This window comes from Scleropages formosus, chromosome 22 (assembly GCF_900964775.1).
Source record: "Scleropages formosus chromosome 22, fSclFor1.1, whole genome shotgun sequence".
Taxonomy (NCBI): Eukaryota; Metazoa; Chordata; class Actinopteri; order Osteoglossiformes; family Osteoglossidae; genus Scleropages; species Scleropages formosus.
This window is the reverse complement of record NC_041827.1, coordinates 11,511,061-11,527,809: the sequence shown is the minus strand read 5'-3', so window position 1 is coordinate 11,527,809 and position 16,749 is coordinate 11,511,061. Positions and strand designations below refer to the sequence as shown.

Genomic DNA, 16,749 nt, shown 5'->3' with positions numbered 1-16,749 from the left:
ACACGTGCGGTCTGAAGTGGTAAGAGAGCAGTAAAACACGCAGATATTGGCCCGTTTTTTGAAACAGTGAACATTAGCTTGTTTGCAGTTAACTTTAAATTGACATACACCTCCATCAGTTATTAGGACAAGCTAATTTGTTCATGCAGGTAAAACTCTAGAAATTCTTGAATTCTAGAACTTTCTAGAATTAGAAAGTTCACGCTTTTAATTTTCACAAAGCAGCCAGTCCTGCTTGGCTGATGATGCCAATATCCTACCTATATATAAATATGATTCATGTCTCTAACGTTTTCCTCTTATAATAGGTTATCTCATAATCTTTTGCATGAGACAATATGATTGCAGACATATTATTGTCTAATAGATATATATCCTCAGCCAGGGGGGCACAGTGGTGCAGCAGCCTTGGCTAGGTCCTACTCTCTGGCGGGTCCGGGGTTCGAGTCCCGCTTGGGGTGCCTTGTGACGGACTGACATCCTGTCCTGGGTGTGTCCCCTCCCCCTCCAGCCTTGTGCCCTGTGTTGTTGAGTTAGGCTCCGACTTGCCGCAACCCCGCTTGGGACAAGCGGCTTGTGTGTGTGTGTGTGTGTGTGTGTGTGTCCGTGTCCTCAGCCATCCCCGATGTGTTCATACAAGTGTAAAATCCTTTTAATTCTTAGAAGAACACTAAATGTATTGGAAATGTATTCTGCTTACATATCTTCACACCAACATGGAATTCAATATCTCAGATCTCATAATTAGAATAAATTAAATTCATTTAAAAAAAATGTACAGTATCCAGATCTGATCCTTCTCCATTCAGTCTGTAAATAGCATTTCCTGTCATGACTAGAGCTCTGAAAAAAGATCTACCTGAATGTTTACCAAGCAATCTTTTCCAAAACAAGAAAGTCTTGTATGTAATAATAATACTTAATAATATTCTCTCCGGGAAGTAGGTTGTGTAGCTGTTAATGGGCTCACTTTATTTAACAATAGTGCGTAGAAAAGCTATAAATGCCAGTGCAAATGGTTTGCTGAAGATAAATCAGGCCTCCAAACTGAACGCTGCAAACGAGGGAATAGTTTAAAGACCTCACAATGAAACAAAAATAAATCAGTGCTTGAATACTCCTCCTCAGCATTGCACCCAATATTTCTGGGATATGCTCCGGTTCACTGCAACCCTGCTCAGGACAGACTGTTATGGAAACTGGATGAATGGATGGAATACACCTCCTTTAGATGCTTTCTTTGCAGAAAATGATCACCTTCCATTTGGTGCATGATTTAAATCCTTTCATTCTCTATAGTGCTGGTACCAGTATAATGAAAAATCAGTGAAGTATTAGGAGAATTTTGGTAGTATGGAAATTTAAAATAATAATCCTGTAATACCGTTGAGATAATCTTATGGAAAGGGTGTTCCTTTTGCCAAGAAAGGTTTTTCCCAAAGTGACATCACTAAATACCTTCTAAAAAAATTCAAAATAGAGCCTCTGTGATTTGCTTATTAAACATCCTGTACCTTCTGGGCTCTGCTTCAGGTGTCACTATCCATAAAAAATATCATGTTGTCATATTAGTTCTTTCTTTAAAAATAGTGCAATTACTTTGCATGAGAAGTGTTGTATTGCTTATTAATTTACTTTACAAGAGAACTAGAGAAGGCACAAGGTAGAATTTTTATTTGACTTAGTTATACATTATACCAGTATATTTTAAACAATAAGGTAATGAAAGCACTTAAACAGTTTCCAGAGTTGAAAGTACAACGTAAGAAATGTCAGTTCATTAGCAGTCTCTCCATGACCAGTATGTCAGATATGTGCAAGTTGTATTTAGCGATCAACCAGCTTGCCCAGCCTGTACATGTTATAATAACCGTTTCCCATGTGCAAGCAGAGCGCTGTAAACCAGCACACATGCACTATTATTCGGCCGTGTCATTTTATAGTATAGCCTAGCATATGCACAGAGAAAAAATTGGCCTTTTTCTGGCACACCCGTAAAAGAAGTGTGAAATAATCCAAAGCAGATAATGTTAAAAATTTATAGAAAACTGTGAAATGATCGCTTTTGTTACCGAAGTAATGCGTGATAATTCTTGGTTACTAATGAAAAGTAGTAACTTGCCAATAATGTTTTCCTTTGTAAAGCACTGCACCCGAATGTGGATATTACAAAAATAATAACACAGCTGGCTGTGGTCTCCTGGACCACTGCAGTGTACAGGCAGAGCTAAAAAAACAAGATTGAGTCCAACGGCGTGGATCAAGCATGACGCAACAAATGCCGGATGCTCACTTTGTGGACATCACGCTTCTCCAGCAGTTCTGTGTACAGTCTGGTGGAGCGGAGAGAGAGGAGCACAAGGGTTTTATCACAGTACACATCTACACAGAGATCCCGGTACATGTGTGTGTGTGTGTGTGCGCCTCCCTACGCAGCGACACGTTCATATGTCTCTTCACAAAGTGTGGAGAGACTGATGATGAGGAGCAGCCAGCGGGTACATAGTGGACCCTCAGTTCTGAACGGCAGCTTTTGTGATGCTAAACTAAGGGCTATTGAGCAGATCAGCTCCCTCTGACAATCTCAAACAATGGGGACTGACTGCTGGGAAAATCAGGATTAGCGTCCAGAGAAAATTTGACTTCTGGTGTAATCCGATGAGGGAGAAGCTTCCTGCGCCACTCAGAACTGATTTTAGAAGACTGAAAGACATTTTTCTGTCCAAGTTTATTCATGAAATCGGTTATGAAGAAGGCACTAAAGAGTCACAGGATGCCTGACTGGAGAGGAATTACATTTTGATGTAATTTGTCATGAACTTGTATGTTCCATTGGTCTGCAAATAAGCATGGAAAAGCTGCCATACCAAGTACTCAGATTTAACAAAAGACAAAAACTAAAAGCATCCACCTGACATTTTTTGCTGCCAGCAACACCGCCAAACCTCAAACTTCTGTAAACCTTTTTCTTTCCCCTGCCCTGTGCAAAATTCACGTCTAACTAAGCACAAAGTTGGACGATCACAACCAGGCTGGACACCCTTATAGTGGGATTTTTCTCGCATTTAACCTAATACACTGGTATTCCACCCTAAGTGAAAAAATTACACTGTTTACCTTGTGGTTTATATTGATGTTGAAAATTTGCTTCAGGCCTGAGGTTGTTTAAAGATGAAGTTTACTGCCATGAGCAGGAAGGGGCAGCTGTCTAATTTGGGTCTGAAGTGCAGGACAAAGATCTTGGGGATTTTAAGTGTGATCACACAGCAGCCCCCAGCTGCTCAAAGCAGACAGAAAGCTGCAGGGGGGTTCCACTGCACACCTGAAAGTCATCATGGGGACCCTGTCACCAACCATGGCCTCACACCTCTGCTGTGAGTAGTGGGGGCTCAAGCCAACACCTTCTTAACAAGCTCTTGTCACATGCAACACCATAAAGACGTTCCCTTCACAGCCCTGTGAGACGACTACTCTTTGTCCCACAAAGATGTTCATCCTGCTGATGAGACTCTGGCTGGAGAAATACTTGTTACTCTTTATGGAACACAAGTTCAGTGTTTCTGTTAGCCCCAGGTCAGTTCTGATCTTTGAACCAACTCAAATAAAAAGCTGGAAGGGGTGGGATGGGGTGGGGTTGTGCGGCATGTAAACCAGCTGCATCCCATATAACTCGCTGTAATGTTAGGTTGGGTCTTCATTACTTGTAGGCATGTTAAGTTGTCCCAGACTTAATTAAATTAAATTACTGGAGACAGAGAGCAAAGAATAATTTTTAAGGATTTCTATGTGAAAATACGACACAGCACTGAACTATCCAACAGTTTTTTTTGATTCACTCATTATTTTTTTTTTTTTTTTTTTACACATTCAAACAGATGGTGAATTTCACATGTAAAATGACATAAACTACATTTTACAGTAATTATTCTCTACAGAAAAAAAAGTATCTCAAATTAACTCATCTTTTTTTGACACTACTCATTCAACGTGAATTATTAGTAGTTGAAGTTATGCAGATTATGTGAAATTTGGATGAAGTGATAATTTCATGTAAGCAATTCATATTGCGCATATTTTAGGTGCAGCTTCAGGACTCCTCCTGTGAGCTCTTCTGCACTTTTAATCATTACATTCCCTCTTGCTTCTGCTTGAAAAACACTGAGCAGCATTGTTTCCCAGAAAATGCTGATTATTCATCACACTAAACGGTACATTAACAGCATGACCACTACTGTTTTTGGAAATACGCTATCAAAATACCTTCGGCTCCAGCTGAATTCACCACCATGTGCACACAAACACAATAGAACAGCTGCAGTCTGTCATTAGAAACTGTGCTGGCAGCAGAATTTCCACATCTGTCCCCCTTGGCAGCAGTAACCTAACTTCCATTCCAAGAATACTGTGTCATCAGAAGAAGAAACAGATGCGAAGGACAATTCCTTATAACCTGAACTTCTGATGAATGGCGGATGCAGAGAGGTCAACATAAAGAAAATCGCTTAAAGCTAAACATAAGCTTTTTTTATTCAGGGTCGTGGCATATACCGTATCTGTTCTCTCTATATAAACTATAATCTATACTTTTGTGCACCATACCATGTGGTCATGCGTGTTTTCTTCCAGTCTGGGTATGTTTTTGAATCTAAACATTTCATTCTAAATGTATCAGAATAAATGGTTACTTCCCCTAGTAAACAGCTGATTCGTTCATAAGAATAAGAAGGCAATATTTAGAATTGTCTGCAGCTTCAGGCTGACCCGTACAAACACAAATTTCACATGTGAGCCATAGGGTGGAAATGCGTGGGCCCGATGGGTCCCCTTCTGCAAAACTACCCAACAGCTTCAAGCAAACAGCACTGCTCTTGTAAAAAACTGCCGGATGATCATTTAAAAATTCAAGTTTATTTTCATGTGTACATAGTACGTGTCCATCGTACAATCAGATTCTTTGTGGCCCGTCTCCCCCCAGACTGTAAAAGAAGACGAACCAGACGATAACTACAGGCATTAAATGCAACGCTAATAAGCAGACAAATATGACACCGATACTTTGTTTTACAGTAATTATCCTCTACAGAAAATCTGTATCTCGCAGTAACTCAACTTTTTTGACACTATACTCATTTAATGTGAATTATTAGCAGTTGTAGTTATGCAGATTATGTGAAATTTGGATAAAGTGATAATTTCGCTAATATACAACATCAAGGCAATATATAAAAAAAAACATCAGGTCAAGTCTTTTTTTGCAGCTGTCACAGTGGAAGAGTGTTGAGTAGCCTTATCGTTTGGCATTTGAAGCTGTCCTTGAGTCCTGTGGGGCTTAAATACTTCCAAAGAGTTTGTAGTTTTATAGTCTCTGCATGCATCTCAAGTCGACTGCCAGGCTCTACTTTAATTCACTTTTTACAAACCTTTGCTGACCGGCGATGCACAGGTTTTATTCTCGAGCCACGGGACGGCCCGTCAGTCAAAGGCAGCGCGTCTGAAAGGCTGGAGGCTCCGCATTGAATAAAACGACAACTCGCTGGGCCCCGATTCAGGGCCAGCCAACCAGGGATTTTTCCCAGCGCAGCACACAAAACAGCCTCCGAGGTTACGGGCTGGATGGGTGGTTCTCAGTAATTCTTTACAGTCCTTTTCCTTGCGTAAAAGCCCTTTGAAGCACACCTCTTCACTATCATTCACCCACAGCTGTATTTTGAACTGGATGTGATCTTTCAAATTAATGACACAAAACTGAAAGGATGAGAAAAGTGATCAAAGGTGCTAAAGGAACTGCTTGTTTACTTCTGGGGACGTTTTCAAAGATGTGGACAATCTCCATTTAATTAAATGGCTGACACTGCACGTGTCTGACAACTACAACATTGGCAATATACTACATTCGTTATGAGGCCGTTCATGGGTCTGATCTCAGATCAGGTAGCCGAAAGTTGGGTACAAAACCCAGATGACAGGAACTAGTGTTTAGTGGCCAGCTGTGTCAGGGCTGGTTCCGGAAGGAAGCGACAGACCTAAGCACAGAATGGAATTCATGGTTTATTCGAGGAAACCCAAGAGACGTGGTCAAAGGACAGGCAATCGGTCTTCAAGGTGCAAATGTTACAAGGACAATCCAAAAAGCAAGGTCGGTAAACAGGTAAAAGGTCGATGATCATAAGGAGGCACGAGAACTAAGAATCAGGGGCACGGGAAGGAGTAGAGCAACTACTAGGAGGCCCCAAACAACAAGACTGAACAAGGTTCTGCATCAACTCCTGCTCTGACACTACCTTTTATGCCCCAGTCTGCACCATGCCCCAGGTGTTCCGCATTGGCTTGGTGGTATGGGCATGGCAAGATGTGAATAACCACAGTAGGAGTATCACACAGGTAGGGCGAACAAAAGGAATCAACCATGTGGCGACACTTACATGCATGTGACCGCCTGGATTGCTGCACCATTCCTCAATCAGCACGGTCCTGGTGGTGGGAAATGATGCTCTAGGAGTCATGAATGCTTGTTGAGGTTCATATACATTGTCTGGAAAGACCATGAAATGAGGATGGCATCATGCAGTCCTCACCCAAAATATAAATGCACCACATATACTGGGCCTTGCAATCTAAAAAGATGCTCTGAACGTCACAAACACTCTAAGGAGGTGATATTATTAGTAATCTCTTTTGCATACACAGGTGTGACAGAGCAAGCTGATCCCAGTTAAGGGTCAGCTGGAAATTCACTTGTTCATTCCATGTCGTTAAACTAACTTGTTGGGTGCACACACTGAGTTGGCTGTATTTTCATGTCACACAAAAACACTCAACTCCCGCAGTTATGTGCATGTTAGGTTACTTTTAGGCCTGGCAATAGACCAATTAAAGGTTTTAAATGGCCTTAAATATTGCCTGTTTCAGTGTGGCACATGCTCATTTGGGAGTAAATGGGAAAACTCTTGCTGGGGAAGATGGTAATGAATTGCTTTTTATTACTTTTATTACTATTTTATATGGGGGGCGTGGGGGTGCAGTGGCGCAGCAGGTTTGGCCGGGTCCTGCTCTCTGGCAGGTCCGGGGTTTGAGTCCTGCGTGGGGTGCCTTCTGACGGAGCGGCATCCCGTCCTGGGTGTGTCCCCTCCCCCCCCAACCTTGCGCCCTGTGTTGCCGGGTTAGGCTCCGGTTCACCATGACCCCGCTTGGGACAAGCAGCTTCAGTCAGTGTGTGTGTTCTCATTGTATTTTATGAAAGTGATGCATTGTAAAATAAGGAAAATTATATTAATACACAAATCTATGGGAAGGTCTTTCTATGCAATTTAATGTATGTTATCAAAGTCCATGTTGTACTGATCTACATATGTCATTGTGTTGCTCTTGTTTATCTAACAGGTCAGTCCCTCCAAAAAGTCCTTTCAAATAGTTAAACAGTTAGCTAACCGTGAACAGAATGACATGCTACCGAGAAAGCTATACAAGTTTTTTTTAAATTTTCATTAATCAAATTTCGACTAACACTTATCCTGAGCTGGGTGGTGGGGAACTGGAGCCTATTCCAAAAACATTGGCCGAAAGGATAAAGGGGTACACCCTGGACAAGAGAACAATCCATTACAGTGTAACCACACACAGTTACTCACTCATACACACAGTAAGGGCAATTTAGAGTCACCACCTTACCTGAACTGCATATATTTGGACCGTGGGAGGAAACCCGCACAGACACGGGGAGAATATGCAAGCTTCGTACAGACTGGCTGCGGATCAAACCCACGTTCTCTCGCACCACCCTGGGACTGTGAGGTGGCAGTGCTACTTGCTGTGCCACCATGCTGCCCCCATTAAATGCTTCCATCACGATTTATATTTTTAAACAAATGAAATTTGGAAAAATACATGCTTTTATAGAAGTCTAACAGAAGTCTGAAGAGAGTGCTTTCTGGCTTTAAAATAAGGGACTTCCATGGTAACTGTGTAAATTCTTTGGAAGACTGTTCTAATAAATTTGGTCTGAATTACAATGCATAACTTGTTATTAGGTTTAACCATTTTAACTAGGATAAATTCCCCTCTGAGACTAAACAGAACACACTTACAATATAAACCTGAAAAAAGTAGATTTTTTTTATCTTAAATAAATTCAAAACATTTCAGACATTTCCAGCCAACAACAATCACATTACACTGCTGAATGCACACATTATATCGTATATGGATGGAGGACATTCGTTAGTGTCTAATTAATACATGTCCAGTAGAATACTGCATTGTATGAGCTGATGGACACACGACTGTACTGAAGGTATTTTCAGTGAATCAGCAGAGGGCACTAGTGCCTCTGGAAGCAGTGAGAAGAGTTGCACTGCCAGGCTCTAAATGCAGCTGTCTTTAGCACCCCTTATTAAACCTTATATGAACAGTATTCATACTTTTTGCCTACACTTATGCATACGTTATTCTATCTATGCCAGGAGTTTTTTGATGGAAGTGATGATACTGTCTCTATGTTCAAACTGAGATGTACTGAGCCAGGTAATGCCAGCAAAGTGAATTATAATGTTTCTAATTTACTGAAATTTTGCAGCAGTACTGAAAGATTTTTTGCTAAAATTATGTATGGCTGAACCTATAACATAACAGATGGCTGGAGCTGCTTTCCCAGTACAACCCCAGCTTTTGCTTTAACCTTCTGAAACTTACACTATCAGCTATATATTGATGGTTACACAAGGTATAAGGTGCAACTATTTTATTATGTATGTCAAAATAGTTACATTTAGCAGACACTTTTCTCCAAAGTGACTTCCAACAAACTCTGTCTACTGTTACCAGCACATACCTTATTCATCAAGGTGACTTACACTGCTAGATACACTACTTATACTGGGTCACTCATGGATGTATCAGTGGAAGACACTCTCTCTGTCACTCACACACTATGGGGGGAACCTGAACAGCATGTCTTTTGACTGTGGGAGGAAACCCACAAAGACACAGGGAGAACATGCAAACTCCACACAGACTGAGCAAGGATCAAACCCACGTTCTCTCGCAGCACAACAGCACTCCTTGCTGTGCCACCCAACTATTTACATTACCTATGTAAAAAATACATTAAAAACTATTTTTTACTAATGTAATGTAAAAAACAAATGTAAAACTATTTACATTACATATTGTATGTAAAAAATACAACTATTATATTTGTTTCTGACATTTTCTTTTGCAAATACACTGATAGCTACTATATATGCATGGGATTAATTTTAATGACCTGATAATCTTGAATATGTTTCTAAAAAAAATTTAGTATTTACCAGTGCCCTATAAAATTTACCATACCAAATACAATAGCAACCCTATTAAGGAGGGACAAATTACTTTCGTAAATCAGCTTTAGTCTTAGGGTAAACAGGGCCAGAAGGGGAGCTTAACACAGTGTTCAAGGCTTTGTGGAAGCCATACAAAGCAGTGATGCTCCCCCACTAAATCCCATTGTAGGCATGACAATAGGGTGCTTTACCTGCATGTCTGTATTTACCGAACTTACATGCTAATTCCCCATCAGCCACTCCTCCACAGGAGACTAACAGTACCAGAGGCAAATGTAGATCAAGAGCACATTTAGTGTCATTTAATGAAAATTTTAAACTTTTTTTTACAAAAATCCCAATACTGTGGGGAAAAAAATTTGACAAAAAAAGGAACCATCAATACATGGATATATACATGACCATTTATAATGAATGGCATAAAATGACAGGTGTAACAGAAGAGGACACAAAAGTTATTGAACAAAAAGCTGAACACTTACAAGGAGAGCAAACGGAGACTTTTGAAGTGTCTGTGTATATAGTGCACAAGTCCATATGAAACCACATTGACATTAGGGCTCTGCTCCACCGTGCATATCAGAAAAGGCCTTTTTTACTATGAGAAACTGAGATTCCCTGTGGGATCTCTTCAGTTTCGCTCGGCGGTTCTGGAACCAGATCTACAGAGGAAAATATAAATAAGGAGCAATTTTACAAATGACTGAAGACATTTTTCAACATTCAGTGCAGTAGATTAACAAAGGATATGAAAAGTCTTGACTACTTTCTCTAAATAATGGTTCTGTTTATTGCAGCAACGCAGACATGTATATGCCTCGGACAAAAAGAAACAAAATGGGGAGCATCACTGTACTGAGTCTTAAAAAAACCCATCTTATCTGAATCTCAGTAACCTAATACAACTATATCTCTTTGTCCACTGGTGCAATGTAATTTTGCCTCTGCTGAGTTGTATGTTGCTTTGGAGAAAAGTGGCTTAAAAATGAATCAATGTAAACGCAAATATAATTTATAAACAAGAGGAACTTGTGCAGGTTTGTACGCATTTACCTGGATTCTGTCTTCTTCCAGTTCCAGCCTTTTGGCTAACTCTTCTCTCACATCAATCCCAGGGTAAGAATTCACCTGAAATACGCTCTCGAGGACCTCAATCTTGGTGGAAACCAGATGGGGAAAAAAAAAAAAACACATTTTTATTATTTTTTTATTTATTTAGCTAACTCCTCTCTCCAAGGCAATTTACAATGTTAGGCTTGGAGTGAAATGTGAACCAACCCTAACAGTATCCAGTGTACTTGGCAATAATCAGTTGGAAATGAAGCAAAAAAAGAAGAGCATTAAAGGTCTAAAAGTCCAATAATCCCTTATATTATTATTTCCTATTATTTTGTGGGTTTTTAATCACTCTGTTCAGGGAAATGTATAGTAGAGCACAAGTTACAAACTGTAAGCAACTGTGTCGACAGTCTGTATCTTGATTAGGAAACCGTTTAGTGAGTAGATGTGATGATTTTTTTTTTACCTGAGCTCCAGTGAAGGCTGTACGTGGCCTCCGTCCCACGTACCAGCTCAACGCTTGCCTGTAGGACTCCGTAGCAGCCGGGCTGAACTTCATCTCCACCTCCTTGGATTTCATTTCTGGACTCTTGTGTTGTGTTTCAGCTGAGCTGCACACATACTCCTGCTTCCTTACTGAACCTAAAGTAAAGATGTATAAATTAAACATTCACCAACAATCACCAAACAATAGTTAAACGTATAATTGCTACGGAGCCTTCTTTAGACGACACCTATGTTACGGCCTGGTCCTCAAGTTCATTCCATATAGTCCGTACATGGATGACCAAAGTGTATTTTCTCTTTCCAAATGTCCTCCTTCAGTCTTTGTGTTCCTGCGACCCAGTGATGCTATTCATTAAAAAAAATTTAGTTCACACCTTTTTACAAAGTAACTTAAAATGCCAGTAGGTAATACACGGTCCAAGAACATACCTAATTATTACACAGCAGATTATTCTTATTGTATCCACCCAAAAAGTACAGTGGTTAGAGCTGCTGCCTTCAAACCCAAAAGTTGCAGGTTCGATCCCCACCTCTGGCTGTGGTACCTTCGAGAAAGCTACTTTCCATAATGCCATGGCTCCATTAACATTACCTAACTATAAACAGGAATAATTAACGTGCAAGTCGCTTAGGCGAAAAGCGTCAGATAAAGGAAGAAATGTAAACGACTGTGTGCATAGTACCGGTGCACGATCGGTGTGTGTTTGTCGGTGACGCGCTAGTGTCTTTGCGGTCCAGTCCCAGTATCCTGTCGATGGTGAACAAGGTCTTCCCGCCAACTGTATGCAGCGCAGCCGACGCCATGTTGCCGTCCTCGGACACCTCACACAGACTCACAAACATACGCGGAGACGTGGCAGCGCTAAACAGAACACACGGCTCTTTCACCACACCTGGCTTTTAAAAAGCAGGAGGATTTTCTACGTCATTAATTAAGTAAAAATGTGCGAAGTTTAGCATGTGAATTGAGACCCCCGCCGGCCGGGTGGGGGCACCGCCATGTCATTGTTGCAGGTGACTGAGGCGTCCGACGAACAACAGAGTTGTTATCTTTTCGGGACAGGGAAGCATTTAAACCTCAAATTAAACCAGGCAAAGCTCTACCGGAGTCTCTTTCCCCCTTTCCACCTGGTTATTTATCAAATTAACCTTGCTCCCATGATATGCCCCTATAATGCAGAATGGAAATCTGTTTTATTGTTATTTACAATAGAGGCATAATAAGAAATCAGTCATGTATTACATAATCCCGTTTAGGTGAAATTTAGTACTATGGAAATGTAAAATAATATTAATCTCTTAATGCTATTGGGAACTCCCACTGAAAGGAAACCCCTGTAATAGGAAGTTTGCCAGATTTGAGAAATCTGCAGGGGGACAGCTGATGACTTACATTAAGTTACTGAAATATGAAGGTGGTAACCTAATTTGACTTCTTTTGGAAATTCATGCTGTCCTCTGAAGTGATTTGGTACATTAGTTATTTGACCTGTGCAGTTTAAAAGTGGAAGAAAATGCTTATGAAATGGGTACACTAGTACGTGTATGAACAGCAACTGATGGAATTCTGCTGTTGCGTTGTTTTATAGCCATCAAAATATGGCCACTGGCCGTAATGGCACACCTCAGTAGTCCTGGCCCTGTCCTTGCACCTCTTGGTCATCCAGTAAACTGATGGAATTAAATGCAATCACTGTTCACTATTATCTTTGCAATGCTTATCATTCATCAGCAAGCTTTTGCACAGTGTGTCTCCTTCCCATATCATGAAAAGTAATCATCTTTACAGGAGTGTCTTTACCCAGCGCCCTGGCTTTGCAGCACAGGTTCACTGGAATTTCACCCATGCAGACAGAATGCACACACACACATTTTCGGAACCGCTTGTCCCATACAGGGTCACGGGGAACCGGAGCCTACCCAGTAACACAGGGCGTAAGGCCGGAGGGGGAGGGGACACACCCAGGACGGGACGCCAGTCCGTCGCAAGGCACCCCAAGCGGGACTCGAACCCCAGACCCACTGGAGAGCAGGACCCGGTCCAACCCACTGCGCCACCACGCCCCCCGCAGACAGAATGAATGGAATTAATTGTCACTTCTTCTCTGCCAGGGGGTGTGGTGGCACAGTGGGTTTGACCAGGTCCTGCTTTCCGGTGGGTCTGGGGTTTGAGTCCCACTTGGGGTGCCTTGCAATGGACTGGCATCCTGTCCTGGGTGCATCCCCTCCCCCTCCAGCCTGTATCGCCAGGTACACCCTGTGTTGTCAGGTTGGGCTCCGGTTTGCCGCGACCCTGCTAGGGACAAGCAGTTTCAGACGATGTGTGTGTGTGTGTGTGTGTGTGTGTGTGTGTGTGTGTGTGTGTGTGTGTGTTCTTCTGTGCCTGTAATTTTGCCAGTTGGATTTTGTAATGCTTGAAGGTGGAGCCTACATGACGCCACACATCTGGGCAAAAGATGTGAATAAAAAAAATAAAAAGAATTCAGGGAAACGAGCACATGCCATAAGAACAAAAATGCCCTTTCTATTAAGAATGAAATGTTGTATGTACTGCTCTCTGTTTAGTTATTCGCTTTCTTCAGAATACAGTGTACAAGCCTGACAGTGGCAGTATAAGAATATTAGATATGTGAGATGTAAATATATAGTGTATTTACAAGACTGAAAACTGAATCGTATCATTCACCCCTTTTTCTTGCCACGTGCATAAAACAATTTGTTAAAAGAAAGACTTTTAGTTTAAAGATGGAGTAACAAAAATTTTCAGATGTTACTTGACAGCATAAAATTCTATTAACAATGTCCCTCCTGGTTTTCTACTTTTCAGTTTACATCAGTAAGAAAGGTTTTCATGCAAATAATTCACTATGAATGCTAGCAGTTTTTTTTTATTTGCAGAAACAAAGTTCAGGGTGAAACAGGGTGGAAAAAATTAATATGGGTCAGCTAAGTGTGAAAACATAGACTAAACCAAGATTCACACTTTTTCTCTTCAGTACATAATAATGTCATGTTTCTGCAGACATTTGTGTTTTCAACTTGACAAAACCAATAAATATTACAATATACTGTTTTATGCCAGTTTTAATGCTTACTTTGATGTACTTTCCTATTGACAGTGGCAATAAAGTAGGAACAAATTTGTATGGCACTGCATTTAATGCCTATTTTACTATAGGTCAAACACAATGGTATAACAGAAGCTTATAAAAAATTTTCATTAATGGTACGTATAGTAACTCTTCCTCAGAAAGAATGTGGTAAAACTGAAATAACACTCAACTTCTTTAATTTCTGTATAGCCTCAATGAAACACTTCTGTTTCACGTTTCACAAAATTCCTTCTGCCTCTGTGATATCAAAGACCTAGACAGTTTAAAAACTGGCAGACGAACCATGGCATGCGGAATAACGTGTTGTAATTTGTTGTGTCTTACTGAAATCATGAGTCAAATGTTAGCTTTTCTTTAAATAATTATGGTCTTGTGCAAAGGAAAGCATTTATTGTTTCATTTTTGCTAACTGCTTGTTCCATTCATTGAGTTCTGGAGCTCATCCCAGAATCACTGGGCACAAGACGAGGGCGTACACTCTGGAGGGTACACCCATCCATTAACACACACGCACACGTACAATACTGGAAATTTAGGGTTGCCAATTCACCTGAACCACATGTCTTTGGAATGTGGGAGGAAACCCACACAGACACGGGGAGAATGTACAAACTCTGATTGAGCAGGAATCCATCCTAAACCTGAACAGCCAAGGTGCTGTAAGGCCACAACATTGACCACTGTTGTAAAACCCGTGAAAACCCTTTTTTTTTTTTCCCCAGAAAATCCTCTACTCCTCCCCCCCCCCCCCTTTATCACTTATTATGTTTTTAAAATGTGCGATACATAGCACAAGGAAACAATCCAGTTCTCAGTCCTCATACTTACTGTTCCTGTCAGTTGTTAGTTGCAATTTATTCTTTCACATCTCAGACATGAAATTTTATATTAATATAGGTAATAGCAAAAATAAATGTTACATCAGTCTACTGGAGAGAACCAGTGTTATTGTTGTTAAATGTGATTATATTTTAAATCCTAAATTCTAATCTTATCTTTGGACTGTTTGGCAAGGAAACTGGAGTACCTAGAGGAAATCCTTGCTTACATGGAGAACATGGAGAACATGCAGATTCTACGCAGACTGTGCTAGATATAAACCATGTCCGAATGCACAGCCCAGGAACTGTGTGGAGCCATTGTTATCCACTGTGCCACTGTGCTGCTCAATGAGCAATCAGATATGTACAATAATATTATGATTAGTTTTTACTATTAATAATAATTGTATTGAGCGTACTTCAGACGTACCGTATTTGATTTTAACTTTTATATCTTGCCCAGATCGAACTAGCAAGACTATTCTATAAGCCAAAAGTCAGAAAAACCTTAAGCATGTTGAACATGCTGTAAAGGAAGCCATTCACTTTTACATTTGATTGGAGTGACCGTTTAAAATAATGTTGAAAATAAAAAATTTTCAGCTCTTTCTTATCAACTTATTTATTATTTTAATCTCTAGTTCTATTCTTTTGAGGTGACTACCAAGATCCTTTAAGGTGCTTGTTTGTAACATTTATGGACAATACCTCAAAACATAAATTTGTCGGTTTTTTATATTTAAAAAATATATAAGAACTTAAAGAAAAAGTGGTGTGTGGGGTTTGCATCTTCTTAGTTTGCCACACGTTTTCTCTGGTTAGTATGTTTTTTTTTTTTTTTGCATGTTCCCAAAACATGAAATGGTAAAAACTGAAAAATGGTAATTCTAAACAGTGTTTAGTATATTACTGTTTGTGTAATTCTATGGCATTTGATGGACCATTGTTCTGTCCTTTATGTACTATATGCTAATACTGTGTGTATGTCTCACGACAGTGACCAGAAGCTTAATGTTATAAAGCTTATTGAGGACAGATGGACCTGCAAGTATGAACCAGTGCACATATTCAACAATAATACTTTTGTTTTAAGATTCCATAGCTGTGACTATGAAAACCATAAATAAATAAGACTTGCATGAGAGAATACAGAGAACACACCCAGTTCTTTACTCTACCAGATGCAGCACATGGGCTCCACCTGTTTAACAAGTGCATGTTTACACAGCCTTCTGATGTCCTCTGTCAGACCCATTTTTAGCTTTATATTTTGTGTGTTATTTCACAGATTTCTCTTTATTTATAGGCAAAAGTATCTAATCTTCAGTCAGTAAAGGCTGGAACCTCACTTTAACACATTTGCACACACTTTCTATTTTGCCATTTCAGTTCTCTTTATAGTTTTTCTCAGATTTTTGTGCATAGGGTTAGCATCAGGTTAAATTATTTAGTCACCTGGCATGAACAGTAGTTGATATGCTTTAATTAGTTAACATAATTCTATTAATTAGTTGAGAAATACATTTGGTGCTTTTAAAAAATAAGGATCATAGCACAGTGTTTAAGACAAATACCATCTTATTATACACATGTTCAGTTTTTTAAAATTGGTTTTGAAAGACATAGTCAGTGTTGAGTGAAAATATATAAATTATCTAATAACACTGCATTACTGTTCACTTTTGTTTTCCTGTTTCTGTGCACTGTTTGTTTCAGTTTTCCCACCTGTTTTAGGATGCAGGAAAGCAGCCAAACTGATGAAAATTACACTGTGTAAAATGATGCTTTTGACTATATTGTTATTATCTATTAATTTATTGTATTAAATACCCACTGTCACCCTGAAGCCATTATGTTTTGTGTTTAAAACCTTCCCTCATTTTTAAAGTTCCCAGTTTGGACCACAGTGTCAGAACTGAAATGAAACAT

The 16,749-nt window shown here is 40.0% G+C and overlaps 1 protein-coding gene across 1 annotated transcript; it reads right to left on the bottom strand.

Moving 5' to 3' along the window:
- Positions 1-9,756: 9,756 nt before the first annotated feature.
- On the bottom strand, positions 9,757-11,888 carry hesx1 (HESX homeobox 1). The gene is made up of 4 exons (XM_018725554.2): positions 11,570-11,888; positions 10,846-11,021; positions 10,374-10,475; positions 9,757-9,982 (listed from the first exon to the last, which is right to left on the bottom strand). Exons 1-4 carry the CDS (start codon positions 11,727-11,729, stop codon positions 9,875-9,877), a joined length of 546 nt encoding a protein of 181 aa, XP_018581070.2. The 5' UTR covers positions 11,730-11,888; the 3' UTR covers positions 9,757-9,874.
- Between the last annotated feature and the right edge of the window lie 4,861 nt (positions 11,889-16,749).